This window comes from Canis lupus, chromosome 31 (genome assembly GCF_003254725.2).
Source record: "Canis lupus dingo isolate Sandy chromosome 31, ASM325472v2, whole genome shotgun sequence".
NCBI classification, from domain to species: Eukaryota; Metazoa; Chordata; class Mammalia; order Carnivora; family Canidae; genus Canis; species Canis lupus.
The window spans coordinates 29449175-29471377 of record NC_064273.1 but is presented as its reverse complement, the minus strand read 5'-3'; the positions used below and the strand labels follow the sequence as shown (position 1 = coordinate 29471377).

General features: G+C 49.6%; 1 protein-coding gene across 3 annotated transcripts; it reads left to right on the top strand.

Annotated features, from left to right (window-relative positions):
* The first annotated feature begins 3081 nt into the window (after positions 1 to 3081).
* On the top strand, positions 3082 to 12722 carry KCNE1 (potassium voltage-gated channel subfamily E regulatory subunit 1). Of its 3 annotated transcripts, none has more exons than XM_025449926.3 (2): positions 3082 to 3227; positions 11981 to 12722. In XM_025449926.3, exon 2 carries the CDS (start codon positions 12032 to 12034, stop codon positions 12422 to 12424), a length of 393 nt encoding a protein of 130 aa, XP_025305711.1. In that variant the 5' UTR covers positions 3082 to 3227; positions 11981 to 12031; the 3' UTR covers positions 12425 to 12722. The 3 variants fall into 3 exon arrangements, with proteins under 3 accessions (XP_025305711.1, XP_025305710.1, XP_025305709.1); XM_025449925.3 differs by lacking the exon at positions 3082 to 3227 and adding an exon at positions 3290 to 3521; XM_025449924.3 differs by lacking the exon at positions 3082 to 3227 and adding an exon at positions 3966 to 4051.
* Positions 12723 to 22203: the final 9481 nt, after the last annotated feature.

The window sequence follows — 22203 nt, the reverse complement described above, 5'->3', positions numbered from 1 at the left end:
TATCGAGTAAGTGGGTTCTGCTAATCGTCCTTGTCAGGGAGAATGTGGAGTGGTAGGGCGCATGGTAAACTCTCTAGTTTGTATTTTTGTGGAAAATACAGCCCCTGCCTTTGTTGCTGTGCCAAAAGTAAGCATAAAGTTTCTAGATCTCTTGAGTTTTATAAGAGAAACCAGAAATCTTGATGCTTAGGATGAGATTTTTCAACTACTTAATCTTGAAAACTAATTCAGAGCTAAAGCAAACAGATTCCATGCCAAGAGGCCCAGAGTCAGCCATGGTCCCCTCACCTTAGACCTCTGCTGAAGATCTGGGATTTGAAAATGTCCTGTGTCCATATTGGAGGATGATCATCAACTCATCTGGAGGGGGGGAAAGGTGAGTTGTGCATGGAGAATGGAGGGATGTCTTTTGCTGGCGTGGAAGCTTGGAGGAGCACAGCACTGGAAAATGAGGTCATGGAGCTGGAATGACCTGTACACAGGTTGTGGGTGTTTCTTTTTGGAACAAGAGCAATCCTTTAGGGGGTTTTAGGAAAATTCCAGGAGACTTCAGCATTTAGGAAGGATGCTCCTGGTGTGCAGGACCCCCAGCCAAAGAGGAGCCCTGGGGGGAAACTGAGGCCAGGTCTCCTACAACCAAGTGAATCAGATGGGGGAGATGTTGGCCAAGGAAAAGGGGCAGAAGAGATGAGAGCACCACATGGCCATCAGAGAAGACACGGCCATGCCAAACCATCTGCGTGGGGCACTGATGGAGCCGTGGACAGCAATGGGGGCAGAGCGCCCCAGGTGACAGGCAAGGTGGGGTTCTCTTCCATCACTCTGCACCTCATCTGTCACCGGCAGGACAGAATGAGGACTTCAGTGCCCTTCCTCCCCTTTGTCCTTCTTGGGGGAAGTACTGTAACTGAGCATATGACTGCACTCAAGATATGCTCCACTGCTACTGAAGAAAGCTGTTTGCTTTACAGGTGTTCCTCACCGACAAATGAGAGCTTCCCATAGGTTAGCAGAAGTCGTGGGGTAGAGAGGTGACAAAGCAAGAAGAGAGGTCAAAGGGCAGGGGCTGTCCTCAGGCCAAAGCAGGGGCATCTGGACACCAAGTAAATGGTCGGCAGAGGGAACAGTCAAGAACTGTCCACGTACCCCGGTCCAGAGTCCGTAAGAGCGCCGTGGGTGGGTGAGTCGCCCCGCAGATCAGTCCTTTCCGATGGCAGAGCCTTTCTTTCTCCTACAGCGTGCGAGCAAGATTAGGAACATGAGCAGGACATCCGAGCTGCAAACTGAGTAACGAGATTCTCCTAACAAAGAGAGAAAAGTGGCTGGAGCTCTGGCTTCGGATGCCACCTGCATTGAGGTGGGAACCCTCCGATGAGGAACATAAACCCACTCAGAAGAGCCCGGGCTAAGCTTGCCACCCCATTCCCAAGACCCAGCTCCCAGCGAAGGGACCGAGAAGGAATGGAGAAGGTGGAAGCGCCAGAAGAGGAGGGAGAAATGACCCCAGGCCTTTGCAGGCTGTGGCTCTATTGTTAGGGTTACTTTAAGCTCCGTCACACCTGTATGGTGGGGAAAGGTGAGTTCAGGAAGGGTAAAAGCCGGAAGTGAAAGAGAAAAGAAGAAACCCTTTCAAGAAACAAAATACAATCTTCCTTGCCTGTGATCGTGTCCTATCATCACACTTTAAGAAATGACCAAAACAGGGCAGCCCGGGTGGCTCAGTGGTTTAGCGCCGCCTTCAGCCCAGGGCCTCGTCCTGGAGTCCCGGGATCGAGTCCCACGTCAGGCTCCCTGCATGGAGCCTGCTTCTCCCTCTGCCTGTGTCTCTGCCTCTCTGTCTCTCTCTCTCTCTCTCTGTTTTTCTGTCTGTCTCTCATAAATAAATAAATAAATACTCTTAAAAAAAAAAAAAAAGAAATGACCAAAACAGTAGCATCATCATCAAATAACCCATCATCACATGTGGGATGGAGAGAAGCAGGAAGAGAAGAGCACCACCACTCACAGACGCAGCACCTTTTGAAAACACCACCATGCACGCCGTCTCCACGATAATCGGGTGACAGGTGGGCAGGCACGGCTCCAGGACCAGGGGAGACGGTCATCCCACAGCTGCTGTGGGGCATGCCACACACCATTACCTGCCACTGAAAGGGCTGCACACAAATTTATTTATTTATTTATTTATTTTTTATTTTTTTTATTTTATTTTTTTTATTTATTCATGATAGTCACAGAGAGAGAGAGAGAGAGGCAGAGACACAGGCAGAGGGAGAAGCAGGCTCCATGCACCGGGAGCCCGACGTGGGATTCGATCCCGGGTGCACACAAATTTAATGGGACAAACATTTTTGCCTTAACCGACTCTCCATCCCACCCCCCTCTTCAAGTTCCCTGTGGAAAGGTGGGCAAAAAGAGACCATCTCCGAACAACATGATCTGGAACATGATCTGGAGAAGGGTGAACCTAGGGAATTTCCAGATAGATGGTATGCATTTTCCCCCCTAAATATTAAAGAATACAGAATTATTGCGGGGAGTGGGGGAAGGAAAAGGAAAACACAGATTTGTGTAAATAAGAAAATAGATCCCACAGAAGCCCACCATCAATAGACAATATTAACATTGGGGTGTGTTTTTTTTTTTTAGTCTCAAAATGACGCATAGCATCCCGTGTGCACAATTTAGAGACCCAGTATTTTGCATTTAACATTACAGTGTAAGGACCCCGCGTCCTACAAACTGTTGGCAAACGTTGCCCTACGGAAGGCATGAGGTATTCCAGTCCGGAGAGCCATACTCTGTCACAGGTCTGTCCAAGGTACGACCATTGACCACTTTTCTGTTCTGAGACAGATTCTAGTTATTGCAAGTAAAACTACAAAGAAACTTTTTTTGCATAGAGCTTTCCTAAGGTTCAGGCCATCCCGGCAGAGCCGACTTCACACAGCGCATCACACATCAAGGCTGCAGACATTTTAGGGTTTTCCGAAGTGCCTGCTGTGGGTTTGTCCTGGCCCCGGTGGAGCACGCAGGTGCCAGCCCGGCATTTGCCGGCTGAGCTGAGTCCTGGAATGTCACAGGCCGCGGTCCCCTCCGAGGGCCTCCTGCCCAGGAGAGCACCCAGGCCAAGGCCCAAGAAGGAGATGGGAGGACGAAGACCAAGCGGAGGGAGCGTCTTCTGGCTCTAGATCAGGAACCTTCTTGCTCTGACCCGCCTGCAGCCGGTGAGCTGGACCTTATTCCCCAGAGCTCTCACGAGACTGGCATTTGCAAGTTTCCCGGGCTCATGGGGGCCTCCCACGCTTGTGGGCAGCTGCTGTGACATTTGCTGGCAGGTCACTCAGGCGCTGTGATGTTTGGCCTTCGTGGCCCGTGCCAGCGCCCCGAGGACTTTGGAGTGGCCCTGCCAGGGCGTGGGTGGCTCCAGCGACAGCCTCCCGCGGGCCTGGGCTGCACCTGCCGCGTGCACAGCCGCACCTGCAGCTCGGAGCTGGACACCCGGTCCACCCGGTGGGCAGGTGGGTGCTCCTCGAGGCCGGCGGGGGGATGCGGGGACACAGCTGGGGGGGGGGGGCGTGCGCGCCGCAGCCACAAGGAGTCTGCTGGGGTTTTGAGCGTCTCTAAGTTACTGTTTGCAGCTGCAAACAGTAGGGACATTTGTCCTGGCTTTCCGCCGAGAGTGGGGGTCCCCCGGAATGCCTTTCTCGGGCTGCAGCGGCTTCTAGCCTGCCTCCTGCAAACTCCCGCAGGAGGGGAGATCTGTCTGTCGGTCTGTCTGTCGGGCTGGCTGGCTGGCTGGCAGTCGTGGCAATGCGGACTTTCTGCCGGCCGGAGCCCACCCGGCAAGATCCGGGACGCAGGCAGCGGAGGGCCGGGCCGGGGCTCGGCGGGGTCCCCTGGGGACAGGGCGGGGCGCCCTCGGGCTCCGGGAGGCCCCGCCCGCCTGCCCGCCCCCCGCCCCCCCCCGCCCCCTGCCCGGGGAGGGCGCAGCCTCGGGCTCGGCCGGCGGACCCGCTGCGCACCCGGCTGCCTCGGCGCCCCGGACCCGGTAAGTCCAGGCTCCCCACCCTGATGGGGGCTCCAGGGACCCGGCCTCAGCACCCCCCGCCCCCCGGACCCGGAGGCCCGCCGGGATGGAGGATGGGGCGCGCCTCCTCTCCCTCTGCGGGGCTTCACTTAGAGACGCACGCCTAGAGAACTGTCTCACCATGTCACAGCCACATTTCCCCATTTTTATGAAATCTCAGGCATTCTTGTAGAAAACTTGGGAAAAACCTAAAAGCACCCAAAGAAAAGTAAAACCTCCCGCGCTCCCAGTCCCCACTGGGTTTCAAAGACCTCCCCCCAGCTCAGGCAATACTGCCATACACACCCGGCCTCTGAGGGGCCTAATTTGGGGGCCAGGAAGGTTCTTGGGCCTTGGCATCTCCCTGGGGAAGAAGCGAGGGACTTGCAGAACATTGTTGGTATCTTGTCTTGATCTTGGTAATTGGGGAAAATGTGGAACTTCTGCGATAAAGTTGACCGAGAAGCTGTCGTAGGTATGTCCTGGATCTATCACCTGTTACACTGTCCTTGCCTGGATTTTTTAACCTAGTATGTGAACTGTTAACCTACTGAATGTGAACTGTTTGTTTTGAGACCACATTTAGGTTTAAGATGGAGCTTCTGGTTCCATTAAGGAAGGTTCTGGTCAGTAACCATTTATGTTCCTGGTGGTGGGGAACTTTGCAGTGATCACCCGGATGTTTAAAATCATATATGGTGATTTGCGGGAAAGCACCTAGACTCCCATCTATGGATTCGTTGTTTTTTTTGTTGTTGTTGTTTTTAGATTTTATTTATTGATTCATGAGAGACACACACAGAGAGAGGCAGAGACACAGGCAGAGGGAGAAGCAGGCTCCCCATGGGGAGTCTGATGTGGGACTCGATCCCAGGACCCCAAGATCATGCTCTTGAGCCTAAGGCAGATGCTCAACCACTGAGCCACTCAGGCATCTCTGATCTATGGATTGTTAGAGAGGGAACCCGAACCTGCTTTCTGTGGTCTATTTCATATATTCATTAGGGATGAGCTGAGGATGGGTCCGAGGAAGGCATTCTCCCTTTTAAGAATATCTCCAGAGGTCTGGCTTTTGACAGGTTCTTAGAAAGTGGATTGTTTTGAAAATAAAGTACACTGTGAAGACATCAGAGGGACTCACTCTTGTCATCCTAAGTCTCTGAAGGTACAGCTGGTGATTCGGGGCTTTTTGGTAATTGAATGGGACATTTATTCATTCATGCATTCATCCATGCATGCCTGCATTCCAGGAATATTTATTGCACTCCTACCACATGCCAGATACTGTTCTAGGCCTTGAGATATATGCAGAATAACACATGCAAACATCCCTGCCCTCAAAAGCTTGCGTTTTGGTGGAGAAGACAAACAAGCAATGGACATAATAAATAAGAAAACCATATTACAGTGGCAGTTATTAAGTAATATGGTAATATGGCTATCAGGAGTGGAAGGGACAGGATAAAAATTCAGCTATACCGTCCATAATTACTGCCCTAAACCTTTTTAGAAATAAAGTAGTTTGTGGATACATATGTAACTATGTTAATAATAATAATAAATATGTTAATCAGATTAATACTAATAAAATATATTTAATATACAAAATAAATAATACTACAAAATAAATATAAATACAAATAGTTTACGTTTTATTATGTAAAAACATACATTATATTGAAAGAGATTTCCATTTGGCTACCCCCAATTTTATTTTATTTTATTTTTTTATGATAGAGGGAGAGAGAGAGAGAGAGAGAGGCAGAGACACAGGCAGAGGGATAAACAGGCTCCATGCCGGGAGCCCGATGCAGGACTCGATCCCGGGACTCCAGGATGGCTCCTGGGCCAAAGGCAGGCGCCAAACCGCTGAGCCACCCAGGGATCCCCTACCCCCCAATTTCTTTCAAGACTGTATCATGCCTTATTGGTTATTTGCACTTGCAATCACATTGTAGTTGTATTGGATTTAATACTTGGGACCCCCACTTAATTCAGGAATCTCTTATGGAATGAGTCTGGGTGCTGGCGTGGGGACAAGGTGAGCAAGATCATCCCCGACCTTCCTGAGCTCCTGGAAAGAAATGCCCAGACAAGCCTATAAATTATTGTGAAATAAATTAGAATCTGAGTGGTATAGACAAGGCGCCATGGGATCAAAGAAGGGGAGGGGCATTCGCCCCCAGGTTGGCAGAGGAGTAGGCATTTGGAGGACCAGCGGGATTTTGACAATCAAATATAGCAGTCGTGCCTCTCTTGTGGAGAGAGCTGCAAAATTTAGAGGTGGCAAAATTGGGGGTTTGTTCTGTGCCTCACAGAACCTTGTGGTAGTATAGTCAAGGGAGATTCTAGTATGCCCAGTTTTTGGATAAGAAAACTTCGGCTTCTCTAATTTATTCAGTCTGATAGTCCATCTGCCCTCCTTCTATGTGACTTCAGCTGCCCTCCGAAGGCTGGGAATCCTCCCATCAATTCCTCACACCAGAATGCTTATCCTTTTTCCCATATTGGGTTTGGCTGGGTCCCTCTCACCAGCTCACTGGTTCACATTTCCATCCTTCATACCCTGGAAGGGTCTAGGGGCCCCGTTGGCTTTTTATTTTTTCTTGCTAGAGGTAAATATGTTTTCAGAATTTATTGAGAGAAAGATGAACATAATTGATAATTGCTTCCAAGGAAATCATGCTTGCAGAATTCTTAACTTGATAAGATCATATTCACCAAAATTAGGCTAACCCATAATTGGTTTTACCCTAATTCTGCTTCCTGAAGCAAGTAAAGCCTAATGATGATTTCAGGACTGAAGAAATGCTTATTAAGGAATGCTGTTAAGATGATAGGAGTGGGGGTGCCTGGGTGGCTCAGTTGGTTAAGCATCTGCCTTTGACTCAGGTCATAATCCCAGGGTCCTGGGATCGAGTCCCACATTGGACTCCCTGTTCAGTGGGGAGTCTGCTTCTCCCTCTCCCTCTCCCCCAGCTTCTGCTCTCTTTGAAATAAAGAAATAAAATCCTAAAAAAAAAAAAAAAAAAGAAGAAGAAGAAGCAGTGCAGAATCTTAGCATCTCTCCAGATCTCAAATCTGAATCTGCATTAAAAAAAAAAAAAAAAAAAAAAAAAGAGGATAGGAACGTTATGCCTGTTTACCAAGATAAGTAAACTGAGGCCCAGGGGAGCCCTGTGTTTTATCTAGGCTTGAGCCAGGGCTGGAACTCAGATCTCTGAGCTCTGTATCAGACACTCTTTCTTCTCTCCCCTGCCCCCCAGCATCAATCCCTCTGAGCAGAAGTTTGGTTGGAGTCAGCCCACAAAAGCCTTGGGTGCTCAGTAAATGCTTAAGAAAGAAGGAAAGGTGGCAGTGCTAGGAAATCTGTTCTAAAAGCCTCCAGGTCATTATCAGTGCTGACAGGCGATGTAGCTGGAAGAGGGAGAAATGCAAAAGGGGCAGCGTGTGCCAGGACAGCGTGACGTCGCTCACTGCCCCCTTCTCCTCTGGGTGCAGCTGGGGGCCTTCCAGAATCCCAGGGTGGTGGAGACCCAGTTGGACTCCATTTCTAGCTGTTAGCTCAGCTCACCTGCCCAGAACGCTGTACCCTGGGTGACTTCCAGCAGACCACTAGCTCTGGCCCTAAGCTTTGAAGAGAAAAGAAAATCGTACTAACCTTGATTGGGGGCAGTATCTATTCTGCATGAGGAATGTCAAACCCAGGATGAAGCAGAAACTTCTAGAAACCCCCTCTTTCTAGGCCCAGTAAGGTCAGTTTGAGAATGTTCAGCACAGGTTGGGCATAAGACTGGCTGTGTTTGGAGTTTGACCTCCCTGGTTCCTGCTGCTTCTGTCTCCCACAGCCCGCTTGTCACTGTACAAACTATGAAAATCTGTGTTCTTTCCGGTCGAGGAGGGGTCTTCTGATGGCATCTTTAGGTCACAAGCTAGTCTTCATCTGGGTAGACCTGGTGGCCAGGTCCTCTGTCCCTTTGACCTTAAATATTGAATCCGTTCCCTCCCTACAAAGTCCTGAGAACTCCTTTTTCTGTACTAATAGAATGTGAGTTCACGGCTACAAGACTGAATTTTAGATGTATTTTTGATAAGAGACATGACCTTGGGCAGGTCAGCTCAACTCTATGGATCCCAGTTTCCTGTAAGTTAAGATTGCTGGCTTACTTGCTCTTCAAATCCATGTGAGTCCAGTAGTCTGCCACACAGGCCACAGGGCAGTGCGTTGGCATTATAATGGAAGTGAACTTGGAAGAATGAGACATAAACCCCCAGCTGACATGCAGATTGAGTTCGTTTACATCATGCTGACTATTAAGAGCACATTGCCAAACTCATTTTGAGACTCATTACACAGAACACCACGTGGCCCAGCATGCAGGCCTTCGGGGCACAGAGGGCATTTCGCAAAAGCAATACAATAAATTAAGTGTAAAGTAAGAAGAAGATTTCTCTTTAAAAATTCAGAGTCGTTGCTTGAAAGGCAGTTGATGAACTTGGCTTTTCGGGGTCTGGCATTAAGGCTCTGACAGGCTCCACATAATTTAAGCTGCCAGCTTGAGTTAGGCAGGAGGCAGCTGGGGTTATAGTGAGGCTTGAGAGTTTCTCTCTGCCACTTCTCTTCAGGTTCCATCAGGGACATAGGAGACCGAAAAAGAAAATCTAAAAAACAAATGAGATTGGAAAATTGTTTTATGAAATCATTTCTCTGCTCATCAAATTCTTCCTAGCACCTTGCAGCAGGAAAGATGGGTCAGTTTCCTAAGGTTCCATAGTCCCGCGGGTCTCAAGCTTGGCTACAAATTAGGATCACCTAGGAAGCTTTATGCCAGAAAGCCAGGACATCACAATCTTTGAAGGAGGGATCCAGGCCATCAGTATTTTTTTGAAGTTCTCCAGGTGATTTTTTTTTTTTAAGATTTTATTTATTTATTCAGGAGAGACACACAGAGAGAGGCAGAGACACAGGCAGAGGGAGAAGCAGGCTCCATGCAGGGAGCCCAATGGAGGACTTGATCCCAGGATCTCAGGATCACGCCCTGAGACAAAGGCAGATGCCCAACCCAGGTGCCTCTCCAGGTGATTCCAGTAGGTCACAAGTGGGGGTCCTTGGACCAGGAGTATCAGTAGTACCTGTGAATCTCTTGGAACTGCAATTTCTCCGGCCCCACACTGGCCATTCTAGATCAGAAACTCTGGGGGTGGAGCCCAGCACTCTGCATTTTTAGAAGGTGATTCTAAAGCATGCCAGGAGCACCTGGGTGGGACAATTGGTTAAGCAAATGACTTTTGGTTTTGGCTCAGGCAGTGATCTCAGAGTCATGAGAAAAAAAACCCATGTCGGGCTCTGTGCTCGGTGCAGAGTCTGCTTAAGACTCTCCCTCTCCGGGGCACCTGGGTGGCTCAGTCAGTTAAGTGGCTGCCTTCAGTTTGGGTCACGATCCTAGGGTGCTGGGATCGAGCCGCACATCGGGCTCCCAACTCCATGGGGAGCCTGCTTCTCCCTCTCCCTCTCCCTCTCCCTCTGCCTGGCTCTCCCTGCTTGCATTCTCTCTCTGTGTGTCAAATAAATAAAATATTAAAATAAAAAAAAGACTCTCCTTCTCCCTCTGCTCCTCCCACCCTGCAAAACAAAACAAAAAAATCTGAAAGAAAGAAAGAAATGTAAAGCATGCCAAAATTTGAGCGCCACCACCTGAGAGCAAGGCTGAGGACGGTTGGCCTGGCAGGTTTTCAAAGCAGATGTTTCTGGTTGCTTCCTCTGGCCACAGAAAAGTCCGTCTGGTTTTAAGTAACAGATCTTCTCTGTGATCCCCCCCCCCATGTGGATTAGCTGCAAGAGTTGCTGTTAAATCAACTTGCTATGTGAAGCCATTGGTTCTAAACTAATTAACCTCTGGAGGTTGTCCACCATAATTCTAGTCTCATGTGGTCATGAAGTGATAAGAATGCTCTGATAGTCATTGGTAGCAGGATTCCCTGCTTGTGGTCACTCTGTGTTCTTTAGGGAAAAAAATTACATTATCAGCTCAAGGGCTGTGTATTTTCTGGGGGCAGGGTTCTGTGCATTCCTAAGTGTTCTGAAGTCATTTAAAAAGAAAATGTAGGGCATCATGTTTGGAAAGCTCAGCTGCCTGCAACCTCGTCCTGAGTGATTTCCAGCAGACTAGCAGCTCTGCATCTAAGCTTCGAAGAAAAAAAAAGGTAACCAAAGAATTCCTACCTACTGCCATGGTTAGAATGGGGCAAAATGCTGGTTTTGTAGAACAACCAGTACCTGGAAGTCTCTTGAGCCTATGCAGCTTAACCTGTTCTAACAGATCTCAGGGCAGACTCAAAAGCCCCAGAGATGTCCGGAAAACCCATAAACTCCTCTGTTTCTCTTTCATGAGGAGCTTCTCCACAAGGTAGAGAGAGCCATGGTGGTCAGCCCTAGAAGAGCCAGACCTAAAACCCCAAACTCCGAATCCCTGGGCTGGTTCTATTTTTCTTTCTTTCTTTCTTTTCTTTCTTTCTTCTTTCTTTCTTTCTTTCTTTCTTTCTTTCTTTCTTTCTTTCTTTCTTTCCTTCCTTCCTTCCTTCCTTCCTTCCTTCCTTCCTTCCTTCCTTCCTTCCTTCCTTCCTTCTTTCTTTCTTTCTTTCTTTCTTTCTTTCTTTCTTTCTTTCTTTCTTTCTTTCTTCTTTCTTTTCTTTCCTAGATTTTATTCATTGAGAGAGAGAGAAATAGAGAGAGCATGTGCACACAAGCAGGGAGAGGGGTAGAGAAAGCACGCAGGACTCGATCTTCGGACCCTGAGATCATGACCTGAGCTGAAACCGAGTCAGATGCTTAATCAACTGAACCACCGAGGTGCCCCAGGGCTGATATTTCCTAAAGAGCTAGAAAAACCAATCCACTCACACTCAGTACCCTAAGTTCACAGCACTATGATAGGGTTTCTTTCCATCCACAGGGTATTCGGTGCTGGAACACACCACCCCTTGCACATCACCCCCTAGGACGCCTGAGAGTACCTTAGTCTGACTAGATGTGCAAACCACGAGGCACCAGTGGTAGCAAATGTGTGATTTTTCCAGGTACACAGGAGGACAGGGATGTTTGCTGTCCCTTTGTTTTATGGAGTTAGTGGGCACAGCAGCAACCAGTTCTGGGGCAGCAGGCAGAGGAAGGAAGTGGGTGTGTGCCATGGGTACCGTGCAACGTTCAGACGTAAAGGAAGGCAGGCACACGGAGTAGCCGAGGTGGCCGTAAAGCCATGGCAGAGAGGAGAGAGAGGCAGATACATAACCCAGCACCACTTACGTGGCTTAGCTCCGGCCGCCGTAACAAAATCCCACAGGCTGGGGGCTTATACCACAGACCCTCACCATTTGGGAGGGTCTAAGTCCAAGATCAAGATTCTGGAAGGGTTTGGTTCTTGGTGAGAGCTCTCTTCCTGGTTGCCTTCTCATAGCATCCTTGCATGGGAGAGATTTCTCTTTCTTATTATAAGAGCATCGTCCTAGCGGGTTACGGTCCCGACTGTAATGATCTCCTGTAACCTCAATTAACCTCCGGAAGACCCTGTCTCCAGGTGCAGCCACATTGGGGGTTAGGGCTGAACAAAATTCAGTCCATAGCACGTAAACCAAGACACACACACACATACAACACAGTGTGTATACTAGAGGAACTCCTTCTGGGGGTTTCCGAGGGGGTAGATGGTGGCAGCGGCGAGTGGAAATAAGAGGGAACCAACTGATTACTTGATCAATCCAGAGAGGTGCTGTGAAGACTCAAGGTGGCACATGCCAGGGACTCAGGTGTATGTTCGGACACCCCTCTCCCTTGAGATTTCAAAAATCTGTGCATGTGTGGGTAGGTTTGGGCCGGTACATGCTTTCTGAGTCCAGATTGCACTTTTCTTTCAGAAAGCTTTCTCGGAAAGTTCGAGCTCCTGCAGCAGAACCTTTACGCCCAGGATGATTCCATCTAATGCCACCGAGGTGATGCCCTTTCTGACCACACTGTGGCAGGGGACAGTTGAAGAGGGCGGCAACAACATGTCAGGCCTGGCCCGCAGGTCGCCCGGCCGTGATGACAGCCAGCTGGCGGCGCTCTACGTGCTCATGGTGCTTGGCTTCTTCGGCTTCTTCACCCTGGGCATCATGCTGAGTTACATCCGCTCCAAGAAGCTGGAGCACTCCCACGACCCGTTCAACGTATACATCGAGTCTGACACCTGGCAGGAGAAGGACAAGGCGTATTGCCAGGCCCGTGTTCTGGAGAGCTACAAGGCATGTTATGTCATCGAAAACCAGCTGGCCGTCGAACGCCCCAACACACACCTTCCCGAGATAAAACCTTTGTCATGACCCCACAGTCGGTTAAAACTGGACAAATCTTACTTGGCAATCTGATTTTTCTAATCACGTGCCTTTTATATTCTTTATTGTAGGGATGTAATTGGGTTTGTTTTTTTTTTTTTGTTTTTGTTTTTGGTTTTTTTTGCTCTTGTAAGGGGTGAAGGATGAATTCATGACACTATTTCTCTAAAATCACATTTCTTCTGTGATGGCTGCCAGCTGTTCCCCAGTATCTGTCTCTGCCTTGTTAATTTTAGCAGCATTCCAGCGATCACGACCTCTGAGAATAAAAGCTATATTTCCCAGACTCCCTTGCAGCTAGCAAGGTCATTTAATGACATTCCGGCCTGTAGACATGGGAGGGATTCTTGAGAAGGAAAAGGTGTGTCTCCCGCTTCCCTCCCCTTCCCCTTCCCAGTGGCTGGATGGGGATGAGGTCATGAGCCAGCTTTGACTCTGGAAAAGGACAGCATCCTCTCGGGTGGTAGAGCAGCAAGTCTAGGTCCCTGGGCAATGTCACAGGGCAGGGTCTCTCTGCCTTCCTGCTCACTCACCAGCTCAGGCATTATGGGAAAGAGAAACTGATCTTCCTTGGGCCTCTGTTATTTTGGTTCTTGTCAAAATGACAAAGTCAATATCCTAATAATATCCTATTTTATGGGATGGAGACCAGAGGCATAATATTGCCGTATTTGTCCCAAGCATCCTCCCTGCTCTTGTTACGGGACAATACCACTCTGCTTTTGTCACGAATGCCCTCACTACGGTGGCTCTGGCTTTCTCTTCCTTCCTGTATCCTGCCCCCCTACCTTATATCCACCCTTCACGCGTTCCCCCTCAATCCCAAACACACATTCACACCCATATCCACACATGCACACACACACACACACACACACACACACACACAGACACTTCCTACTCACACATGTCAATTTCTGAAAAATTCACTTAACTACAAGACTGAGATGCTGGAGAAAAAATTTCCACCTCAGAATGTGTACCAAGGGTAAGGGGTTTAGTTATCATGGCAGAAGGGAGGGGTGCACCCATCACCCCGGAACCCAGGAGAAGGAGCGGGTATGGGTAAGTGGCAACACTGGGATCGGGGTGGGGGGCGGCACGGCCTTTTGAGGCCATGTGTCCACTGTGGTTGAATTGTGTCCCAGCCAAAAGACATGTTCAGGTCCTAACCCTGGTACCTGTGAATGTGACCATACTTGGAAATTGGGTCTTTGCAGATGTAATCAGACTACAATGAGGTCATTGGGGTGGGCCCACATCCAATATGAATGATGTTCTTATAAGAAGTGGGAAATCAGGTCAGGGACACAGGTGGAGAACTCTCGTGAAGACAGGCAGAGATTGGACTGACACACCTGTGAGCCAAGGATGGCCAACAATTGACGGCCACCCCCAGACTGGGAGAAGCAAGGAGGGGAGCTCCCTTACAGGCTTCACTGGAAGCATGGCCCTACCACACCATGATTTCAGACTTCTGGCCCCCAGAACTGTGACACAAGCAGTGCCCTCATCCCCACCCCTAGAGACAGCAGCTTTCCTCTCCACTCTCCTTCTCCCTATGGGACAGAAGAGTCTCTGGGAATCTTTCCTCACAGATGAGAGAGGGAGAAGGGATTAGGGTGGAGGTGTGGTGCTGGGGCTGGGGCTGTTGTTTGGGGCAATAGAAGAAAGACTTCTTAGCGTGACCCGACCTTCGAGAATCCCAGAGAACATGCGCCTTGCTTTCAGCCTGTTTCTCCAACAGCTGCATTAAGTGCTCAGGAACATCCTGAATGCTTGCCCATTCCTGAGAAGGATGGAATATTTAAGTAAAGTATAACTTTTGGAAACCTGTACAGAGAATAAATTAAAAGCAACACCTAAGCATCGTTGGCCGTATTCAGTGGACAAATCGGGCCCAGTTCACTGCAGCTCTGGCTTCATGGGCTAGACAGTGGTGCCTTCAGGCAAGCTTGGGGTTTAGGACATCTCTGGGGCAGAGGTCTGGTGTAGACTAGTCCCCGTGATGATGGTTCTCCGGTTCAGAATCCTTTGAAATTTGATGAAAGTTATGATCCCCCATACCCGAGAAATGCACACGGACGCATCTTGCCCAACATCTCAGGGTGTCATGGGCCCCTGGAAGCCCTCCCACAACTGCTTGCCCTCCTGGACCCTGTGAATTATCTGCTTCCAACAGACACACATTGCCCACAGGAAAGGCAGGCAGGCCGGGATCACAGGTTTGGAGAGGGACCCAGAATGCGAGTCAGAGCTGCCGGCACAGCGACTGGTACCCCAGGCACTCCAGCTCGTGCTTACCACTGGTTTGCTCTCCACCACTGGGATTCCTGTGACTTTTAAGGCAGGGGGACACCCTATGATCTGTAGTCCTCCCAGTCCTCAAGGGACCAGATACTCAGCACCCTCCCCTCGGTACCCCGCAAAAGCTTTTACAAGCTTTCAAATGCTTGTGAGCACACGTTAAAATTTGGTTTCACATGCACTCGGCATGTCTGGGTACTGCTCCGAGCTCTTTAGAAACAGAATCTCAATATTTTGTATGCAGTATTTTATGTGTTCACCGGGTAGGACAACGTGACTGGGAGGAATTTCGTTCTTTTAAAAAATTAAAGTCTTGTGGGATCCCTGGGTGGCTCAGCGGTTGAGCCCCTGCCTTGGGCCCAGGGTGTGATCCTGGAGCCCTGGGTTCGAGTCCCACATCCAGCTCCCTGTGTGGAGACTGCTTCTCCCTCTGCCTGTGTCTCTGCCTCTCTCTCTCTTTCTCCCTCTGTGTGTGTCTCTCATGAATAAATGAATAAAATCTTAAAAAAATAAAGTCTTTCATCATGATCTGTGGTGTGTTTTCTTCAAATCATAATGACACTTTAAGGAATGGATGTGGGTTCCTGGGAGGCTCTGGCGAGCAGCCCCAGCCCATGGGTAGCTAAACTCTGCCGTCAACCCCTCATGTCTACAGATAGAAAGCAAAGAGAGCAAAGCCAGCCATCTGGGAATGCAGACGCTGCCTTAATGGACTTGTGGGGTTTTAAGAAAAGCTGGAAATGCAGATATTTATTTGAAATCTCTCGATTTTTAAATGTTGGCACCTAGTTCCAGTTTTCTTAAAAAAAATGTGTAAGCCAAACAAACCAAAAAATGACCTTGAGTTGAATTCTACCCTGATTCTACACTGATTTACCACCTCTGCTGTAAAGGGAAAGAACAGCTGCCAGCAGGCCCAGGTCACACTTGCTAGAAAGCAGAGTCGGGGAAGGGTGCCTGCATCTGAAAGGCTGGCTGCCTGGCCTTGGTGGCAGAAGCAGGTGGAATCACTCCCCCAAAGTGTGGTCCTGGCCACTGAAGCCTCAGTCCCAGCCCCATGATGAGACTCTGGCTCAGGCTGTCTTCATCTGGCACCATGAGGACACCCATTCATCAGCCCCTCCCATTCGGATGTCAGGCCTCTCTCTCACTCGGTCACTGCGCAAGGGTACGTTACAACTCCGATTTTGCCCCTCAGGCTCTTGGAAATTAGTTGCGAAGGTCCATCTTAGGGAGGTGGATCTACTCCCTACGTGCAGACAGATCAGGCTTTGGAGCCTCTTCTGAGATTGAGGGCTGAGTGTGGACCCTGGTGAAGTAGCCAGACGAGGAATGTCATTTCCACCTCCATGTCTCTGGAGCCACTTGGCCTGGCCGGCGGGTAAACATTTCCAGTGTAGACAGGCCATGTGCAATTCATTGGACAGTTGCCCTAGAAGAGTTAGCCCCAAGAAGGTTAACTAGACCTCCAGGAGGTTCAAGGACACACCCAAGGTTATTGGTCCTTTAAGGGAGAACCCAGCAGGAGCTCTGCTTCCCTAATTTTGGGCCCTGGTTCTTTGCCCTCCTCCAGCTGCTTTAAAGGCTAAGGGCTTCTAGAGGCCTTGAGGTGGGACAGGTAATCGCCCTTAGCCACCCAGGAGCAGAGGCTTAGTGAACACTGCAGGGGAAGGTGGGGACTGTGAATTTACCGATTTTATTCTTTTGCATACACTAAGTCAGCCTGAGCATTTTTTGAAGGATATCATTCAGTAACATCAGACAACTTACCCTCAAAAAGGATCCTTTTTTTTTTTTTTAAAGATTTTATTTATTTGAGAGAGCGAGTGAGCACAAGCAGCAAGAGTGGCAGGCAGAGGCAGAGGGAGAAGCGAGCTCCCCGCTGAGCTAGGAGCCCGATGCGGGGCTTGATCCCAGGACCTTGAGATCATGACCTGAGCTGAAGGCAGACACTTAGCCCACTGAGCCACTCAGGTGCTCCTCAAAAAGGATCCTAATACCATCCGTGCTGTATACCCAGAGGTCTGCTTAGAAAGACAAGGTAGTCCTCCAGCATATCGGCCAGGCCCTTAAAAAAAAAAAAAATTAAAAAGAGCAAACCAAGCCAAAAGGAAGGCAAGTTGCCAAATATGAGAATATGCTTTGAACTATTGCCTTCGCACTGGCTCTGAGCTTCAATCTCCCCTCAGGACGCTGTTATAACCCAACAGCAGTCACACCAAGAGTTAGAAATGAGCTCACAGGCAGAAATCATTGCTGTGGATTCCACAGACTTTAAATTCCCAGGCAAGGCTGCCCTGATGCATGTGGCAAGCTCGCTCTCTCTCTCTCTCTCTCTCTCTCTCTCTCTCCCTCTCCGCCCCCCCCTCTCGATTACACCCTATCTTAAATCCACATCGTCAGATGACTTCTCTGTGGGCACAAATGAGACATAAACATTAAATCAGACTAAGAGCGATAACCAAAGGCTGCAGAGCTGCAGCCCGGTATGGAGATTTCTGAAAATCCTCGGGTCAGGCCCAGGGTGTGCAGGCCCTGCGGGCACGGCTGCCCCCTGGCGGTGGCCTGGAGGCTAGGTCTCCACGTCGGGATGCCCTGAGCACCTGGAGCCCGGTGGATGCAGGCCTGGGGCTGCGCCAGGTGCTCCCAGTGGGCTTTACACACTCCTGGGAGACCACGCTTCTTTTCACCTGTCGAGTTCCTCCAGACAGGGCTCACCGAGGGGCCCCTTCATGAAACAGGAAGATGGAAGTCTGGAAAGAGAGAGGCCGATTCTCCAGGAAGAGTCTTCTCACCCCAAGGGCTCAGAATTCTTGAGAAGGCACTAGGATCCCTTCTCCTTTCCTTTGTGCTGGAATCTGCTCATCCCCTCCCCATTTCCAGAAACGACTCTTTATTTTTTTTTTAAGATTTTATTTATTTATTCATGAGAGAAAGAGAGAGAGAGAAGCAGAGACACAGGCAGAGGGAGAAGCAGGCTCCATGCAAGGAGCCCGACGTGGGACTCGATCCCGGGTCTCCAGGATCACGCCCTGGGCTGAAGGCGGCGCTAAACTGCTGAGCCACCCAGGGATCCCCAGGAATGACTCTTTATCATCCTTCCCAGCTTGGGAAAATGGTGTCTCACTTAGACCCAAGCCCGTTTCAGCTCCAGGCCTGTGACCTTTTGTGCTCCGCATGGAGAGAGGACTTGGGTGGGCTTTACTCCACACTTGGGTAACCTCAGAGCGCCTCTGACCATTTTCACCTCCTCTTCACCCACGTGGGGAGGGAGGGATTCCTGCCCCAGCGCTATGGGGATGGGGACCACCCCGCACCCGACCCTGGGCAGAGAGGCCGATGGCAGGCTGTTGGGAGGAGGCGCCGTGTGCCTCGGACGGGCCACCCGGGCTCGTGCTTGGGGACAGAACACACAGGCAGGGCTGTGAGAGGCGGGCTTGGTGGCACCAAGCGGGGGCGGGGGGGGGGGGGGCCCGGTGCCCTCGGGAGACCGGGATGGGCTTGTGTGACAATTCCATGAGCTGGGAGGGAGCTGGAGCCCGTGACTCAGGCTTCAGCAGGCCCTGAGGTTCTGTGATTGGAAGGGGTGCTGGCTGGAGGACCTCTCCACAGGGGCAGAGTGGAGGGGACCCTGCAGCCAGACCTTTCACAGCCTTCAGGTTGCACCAGGCGTCAAGGTGGCACATGCCATTGAGCTGTAATTTCAGGCCATGCACCACCGCCGGGGACATCAAGGCAGGTTGTGCAGTGAGTGGGGTGCTGAGCCGGTGGGGTGAGTGGAGGCGAAATCCAGCCCCTGCTCCTCCAACCAAGTTGTGGGCTCTGGAGCGGAACTGTGGCTGCTGACAGAAGGGGTGCCTTTCTCCAACTCACTCCAAGGACACCGTTTGGGCTTGTAGGGCTGTGACCAGCACTGACTTTCATTTCCTTTGTACCTGCCACACCTGCCACTGAGTGTGGAGTCACAGTTTCAAAGATACGATGTGGTGGGAGGGCATGCTGGAGCTGAGCTGGGTGGGTTCACTGCCCTCACTCCCCACCCGTGGGGTCAGGAAGGCTTCCCCCAGGAGGACGGAGGTGGCTCCAAAGTAACTAGGCAGCACAAGGCCTTGAAGCAGCAGGAAGAATGGAGGATGTGCCTGCTTTTGGGAAAACCCAGGAGATCCAGAGGAGAGAACCCAGCTTTCCAGGCTGCTTTTTAAACATGGCTTTTAGGTGAGAATTCAGTGATTATATTAGTTTTTCTAAGGCTACTGTAACTACTTACCACAAAATCGGTGACTTGGAATGATAAGAACTTATTCTCTCACAGTTCTGGAGGCTGGGAATCTAAAATCTAGGTGTCAGCAGGGCTGTACGCACTTCCTCTGAAGGCTTGGCGGGGAGGGGGGGTGTCCTTCCTGCCTCTTCCAGCCTCTGGAGGACCCAGGCATTCCTTGGCTAGTGGGTGCCTCACCCCAGCCTCTGAGTCTGGCTTCACCTGGCCCTCTCCTCTGTGTGTGTGCTTTTCCTCTTCTTCCAAGGACATGACTCAGTGGATTTAAGACACCATCCTACCCAGGCTGATCTCATGTAGATCTTTACCTCAATTACACCACCAATGACTCTATTTCTAATACATACATATTTTTTTAAAGGTTTTATTTATTTGAGAGGGAGAGAGAAAGTGAGAGCACCCACAGGAGTGGGAGGAGGGGCAGAGGGGAAGCCAATTAACCTGCTGAGTAGGGAGCCCGATGTGAGGCTCCATCCCAGGACGCTGAGATCATGACCCAAGCTGAAGGCAGACGCTTAGCCGACTGAGCCACCCTGGCGCCCCAACCCTATTTCTAAATAAGGGCACATTTTGAGACCCTGTGTGGACATGGATTCCATCCAATCCACTACTGAAATTCTAGACCAAGAGTTTAGAAAGTGCCAGGCACAGAACAAGTGCATACTACAGGGTCCGTGTTCCTTGTTCTCACTAAAGGCCAGTTGCTGCTCTAAACCCATTTGTGATTTTTCTCAAGTGACATTTCCACTACACATTCTCATCCCTCAACAGATGTGCCTTATCACTTACTCTGTAGCTATCAGCCAGAGTCTGCTCGGGAGAACAGAAGCCTATTTATTTTGACAGAGAAATTAATATGAAGAATCAGTAAAACAGATGTGAAAAAAACCCCAAAGAGACAAACTGAAGAGATACTAACTGCGGGGAGCAGCCTGCAGATAGGACAGTGGGAAAAGGTGGGGGGGGGGTCTTGTTACCCTGTAACTGCAGCTGATCCCTGTAAATTCTACACTGCAGCCTGAGCAGGGCCTTGGAAGCAAGACTGTTTATGACTGTTTACACTTCAATAAATGCAACGCTGGGAGCTACTCCTTAGAGGCTGGATGCTGCCTTTCAAGGCTGCATGCTGAGCACCCACTAGATTGATGCTTCCTGCCTGTTCTACTTCAAAGGATCACCTTTCTGATATTGGGGGGAGAAAAGAAAATGGGAAGAGAAGAGAAGAGAAGAGAAGAGAAGAAGAGAAGAGAAGAGAAGAGAAGAGAAGAGAAAAGAAGGGAAGGGAAGGGAAGGGAAGAAAGAGAAGAAGAGAAGAGAAAGAAGAGAAGAGAAGAGAAGAGAAGAGAAGAGAAGAAGAGAAGAGAAGAGAAGAAGAGAAGAGAAGAGAAGAAAAGAAAAGAGAAAGAAGAGAAGCTTCAAAGTTTTAGCTATTAAGGAAGTCCCCAAGGACTGGCAAGACTGAATGTGGCCCAGGCAAGAATTTGTGAATTTAGGGAGGAGCTGAGTCATACACTCAAGTGCTGGCCCTACATTAGGAGAGAAAAGGAATGACACCATCAGGTAGTCAAGTCAAAGGGAACGAGTGAGGCCCACACACAGCTGGGAAAACTAAGAAAGGGAAACATCATTTAAAATGGAGTCTGGAGGTGGGCGAGGAAGCTCTCATACCCTATGGCTAATGGTCAACAGAGTCCCCCAGAAGACACACACCTTGCTACATATATACAATGGAATGTTACTCAACCATCAGAAAGGATGAACTTCTATCATTGATAGATGATAATGGAACATTGATGTGAATGGAACGGGAGGTTATTATGCAGAGTGAAATAAGCCAATCAGAGAAAGATAATTATCACATGGTTTCACTCACATGTGGAATATAAGAAATAACGCAGAGGATCATAGGGTAAGGGAGGGAAAACTGAATGGGAAGTCATCAGAGAGGGAGAGAAACCATGGGAGACTCTGAACTCTAGGAAACAAACTGAGGGTTGCTGGAGAGAAGGTAGGCAGGAGGGATGGGGTAACTGGGCCATGGGCATTAAGGAGGGCACCTGATGTGATGAGTATTGGGTGTTATAAGTGACTGATGAGCTATTGAACACTACATTTGAAACTAATGATGTACTATATGCTGGCTAATTGAATTTAAATTAAAAAAAAAAAAAAAAGACATACACCTTCCATTGCCAACACAAAGCCTAACCCCAAGGTCAGGAAGCAAGATTTTCTCCTGCCCCAGCAACAGCCCAGCCAATGAGAGACAGTCACAGCCCCAGCCAATGAGAGACAATCACAGCCCAGCCAATGAGAGACAGTCACAGCCCCAGTCAATGAGAGACAGTCACAACTCAGCCAATGAGAAGCCAGTACACTTCAACCTTGCAGTTTTTCCCCCAAAGACTCTGTTTACAACATGCCCTCCCCACCTCCCCACTTTTTTTCTACAAGAGTTCTCCTCTCCTTTGTTCTCCAGACTTGCCTACGGTTTTGCTGAACTTGGCTTGTCCTGCATTGCAATTCTCTGTTATTCCTGAATAAACCCATCTTTTGCTGGTAAAATGGCTAGCAGTTTTGTTTTTAAGGTTAACGGAGCCCGGCAGGAAAGGAGGCCGATGTAGTTTCTTTGTGCACATGTGCTCACAGGATCTTTGGGAGACCTTGAAGCAGATGTGTTTTGATGCAGCCAGATGAGGATGAAGACATTTGGTGACCACAGCTTTGGGGCAGACTTCTCGAATCAAGGACGTGGGGGCCATGTTCAGCACTGAGGCATTCGGTGTGTGCTCTCCCCAGCTCGCATAGGTTATACCTTTACTCAGCCACCAGAGGTCTGGACGTATTGACCTTGGGACAGACTCAGAATGGACACGCTAACTCAGCAAAGAGCCACCACTGACTCTGCTGAACTTCACTCCACTTCGTGGGACAGCGGACCGCAGGACATCACACTGCCCGCAAGGTGGCCTCTCACTAGATTTTGAAGACAGGGGCAAACATTCTAGGCCAGAGTGGGGCCAACGATGGCCCACAGGCCACCTCTGGCCTGCCACCTGTTTCTATAAATAAACTTTTATTGGAAAGAGGTATTCGTTGACACGTCGTCTAAGGCTGCAATGCTGCAGCCTTAGGCACAGTTGGTCCTTGTGACAGACCTCACATGTATCACAAATCCAAAAAT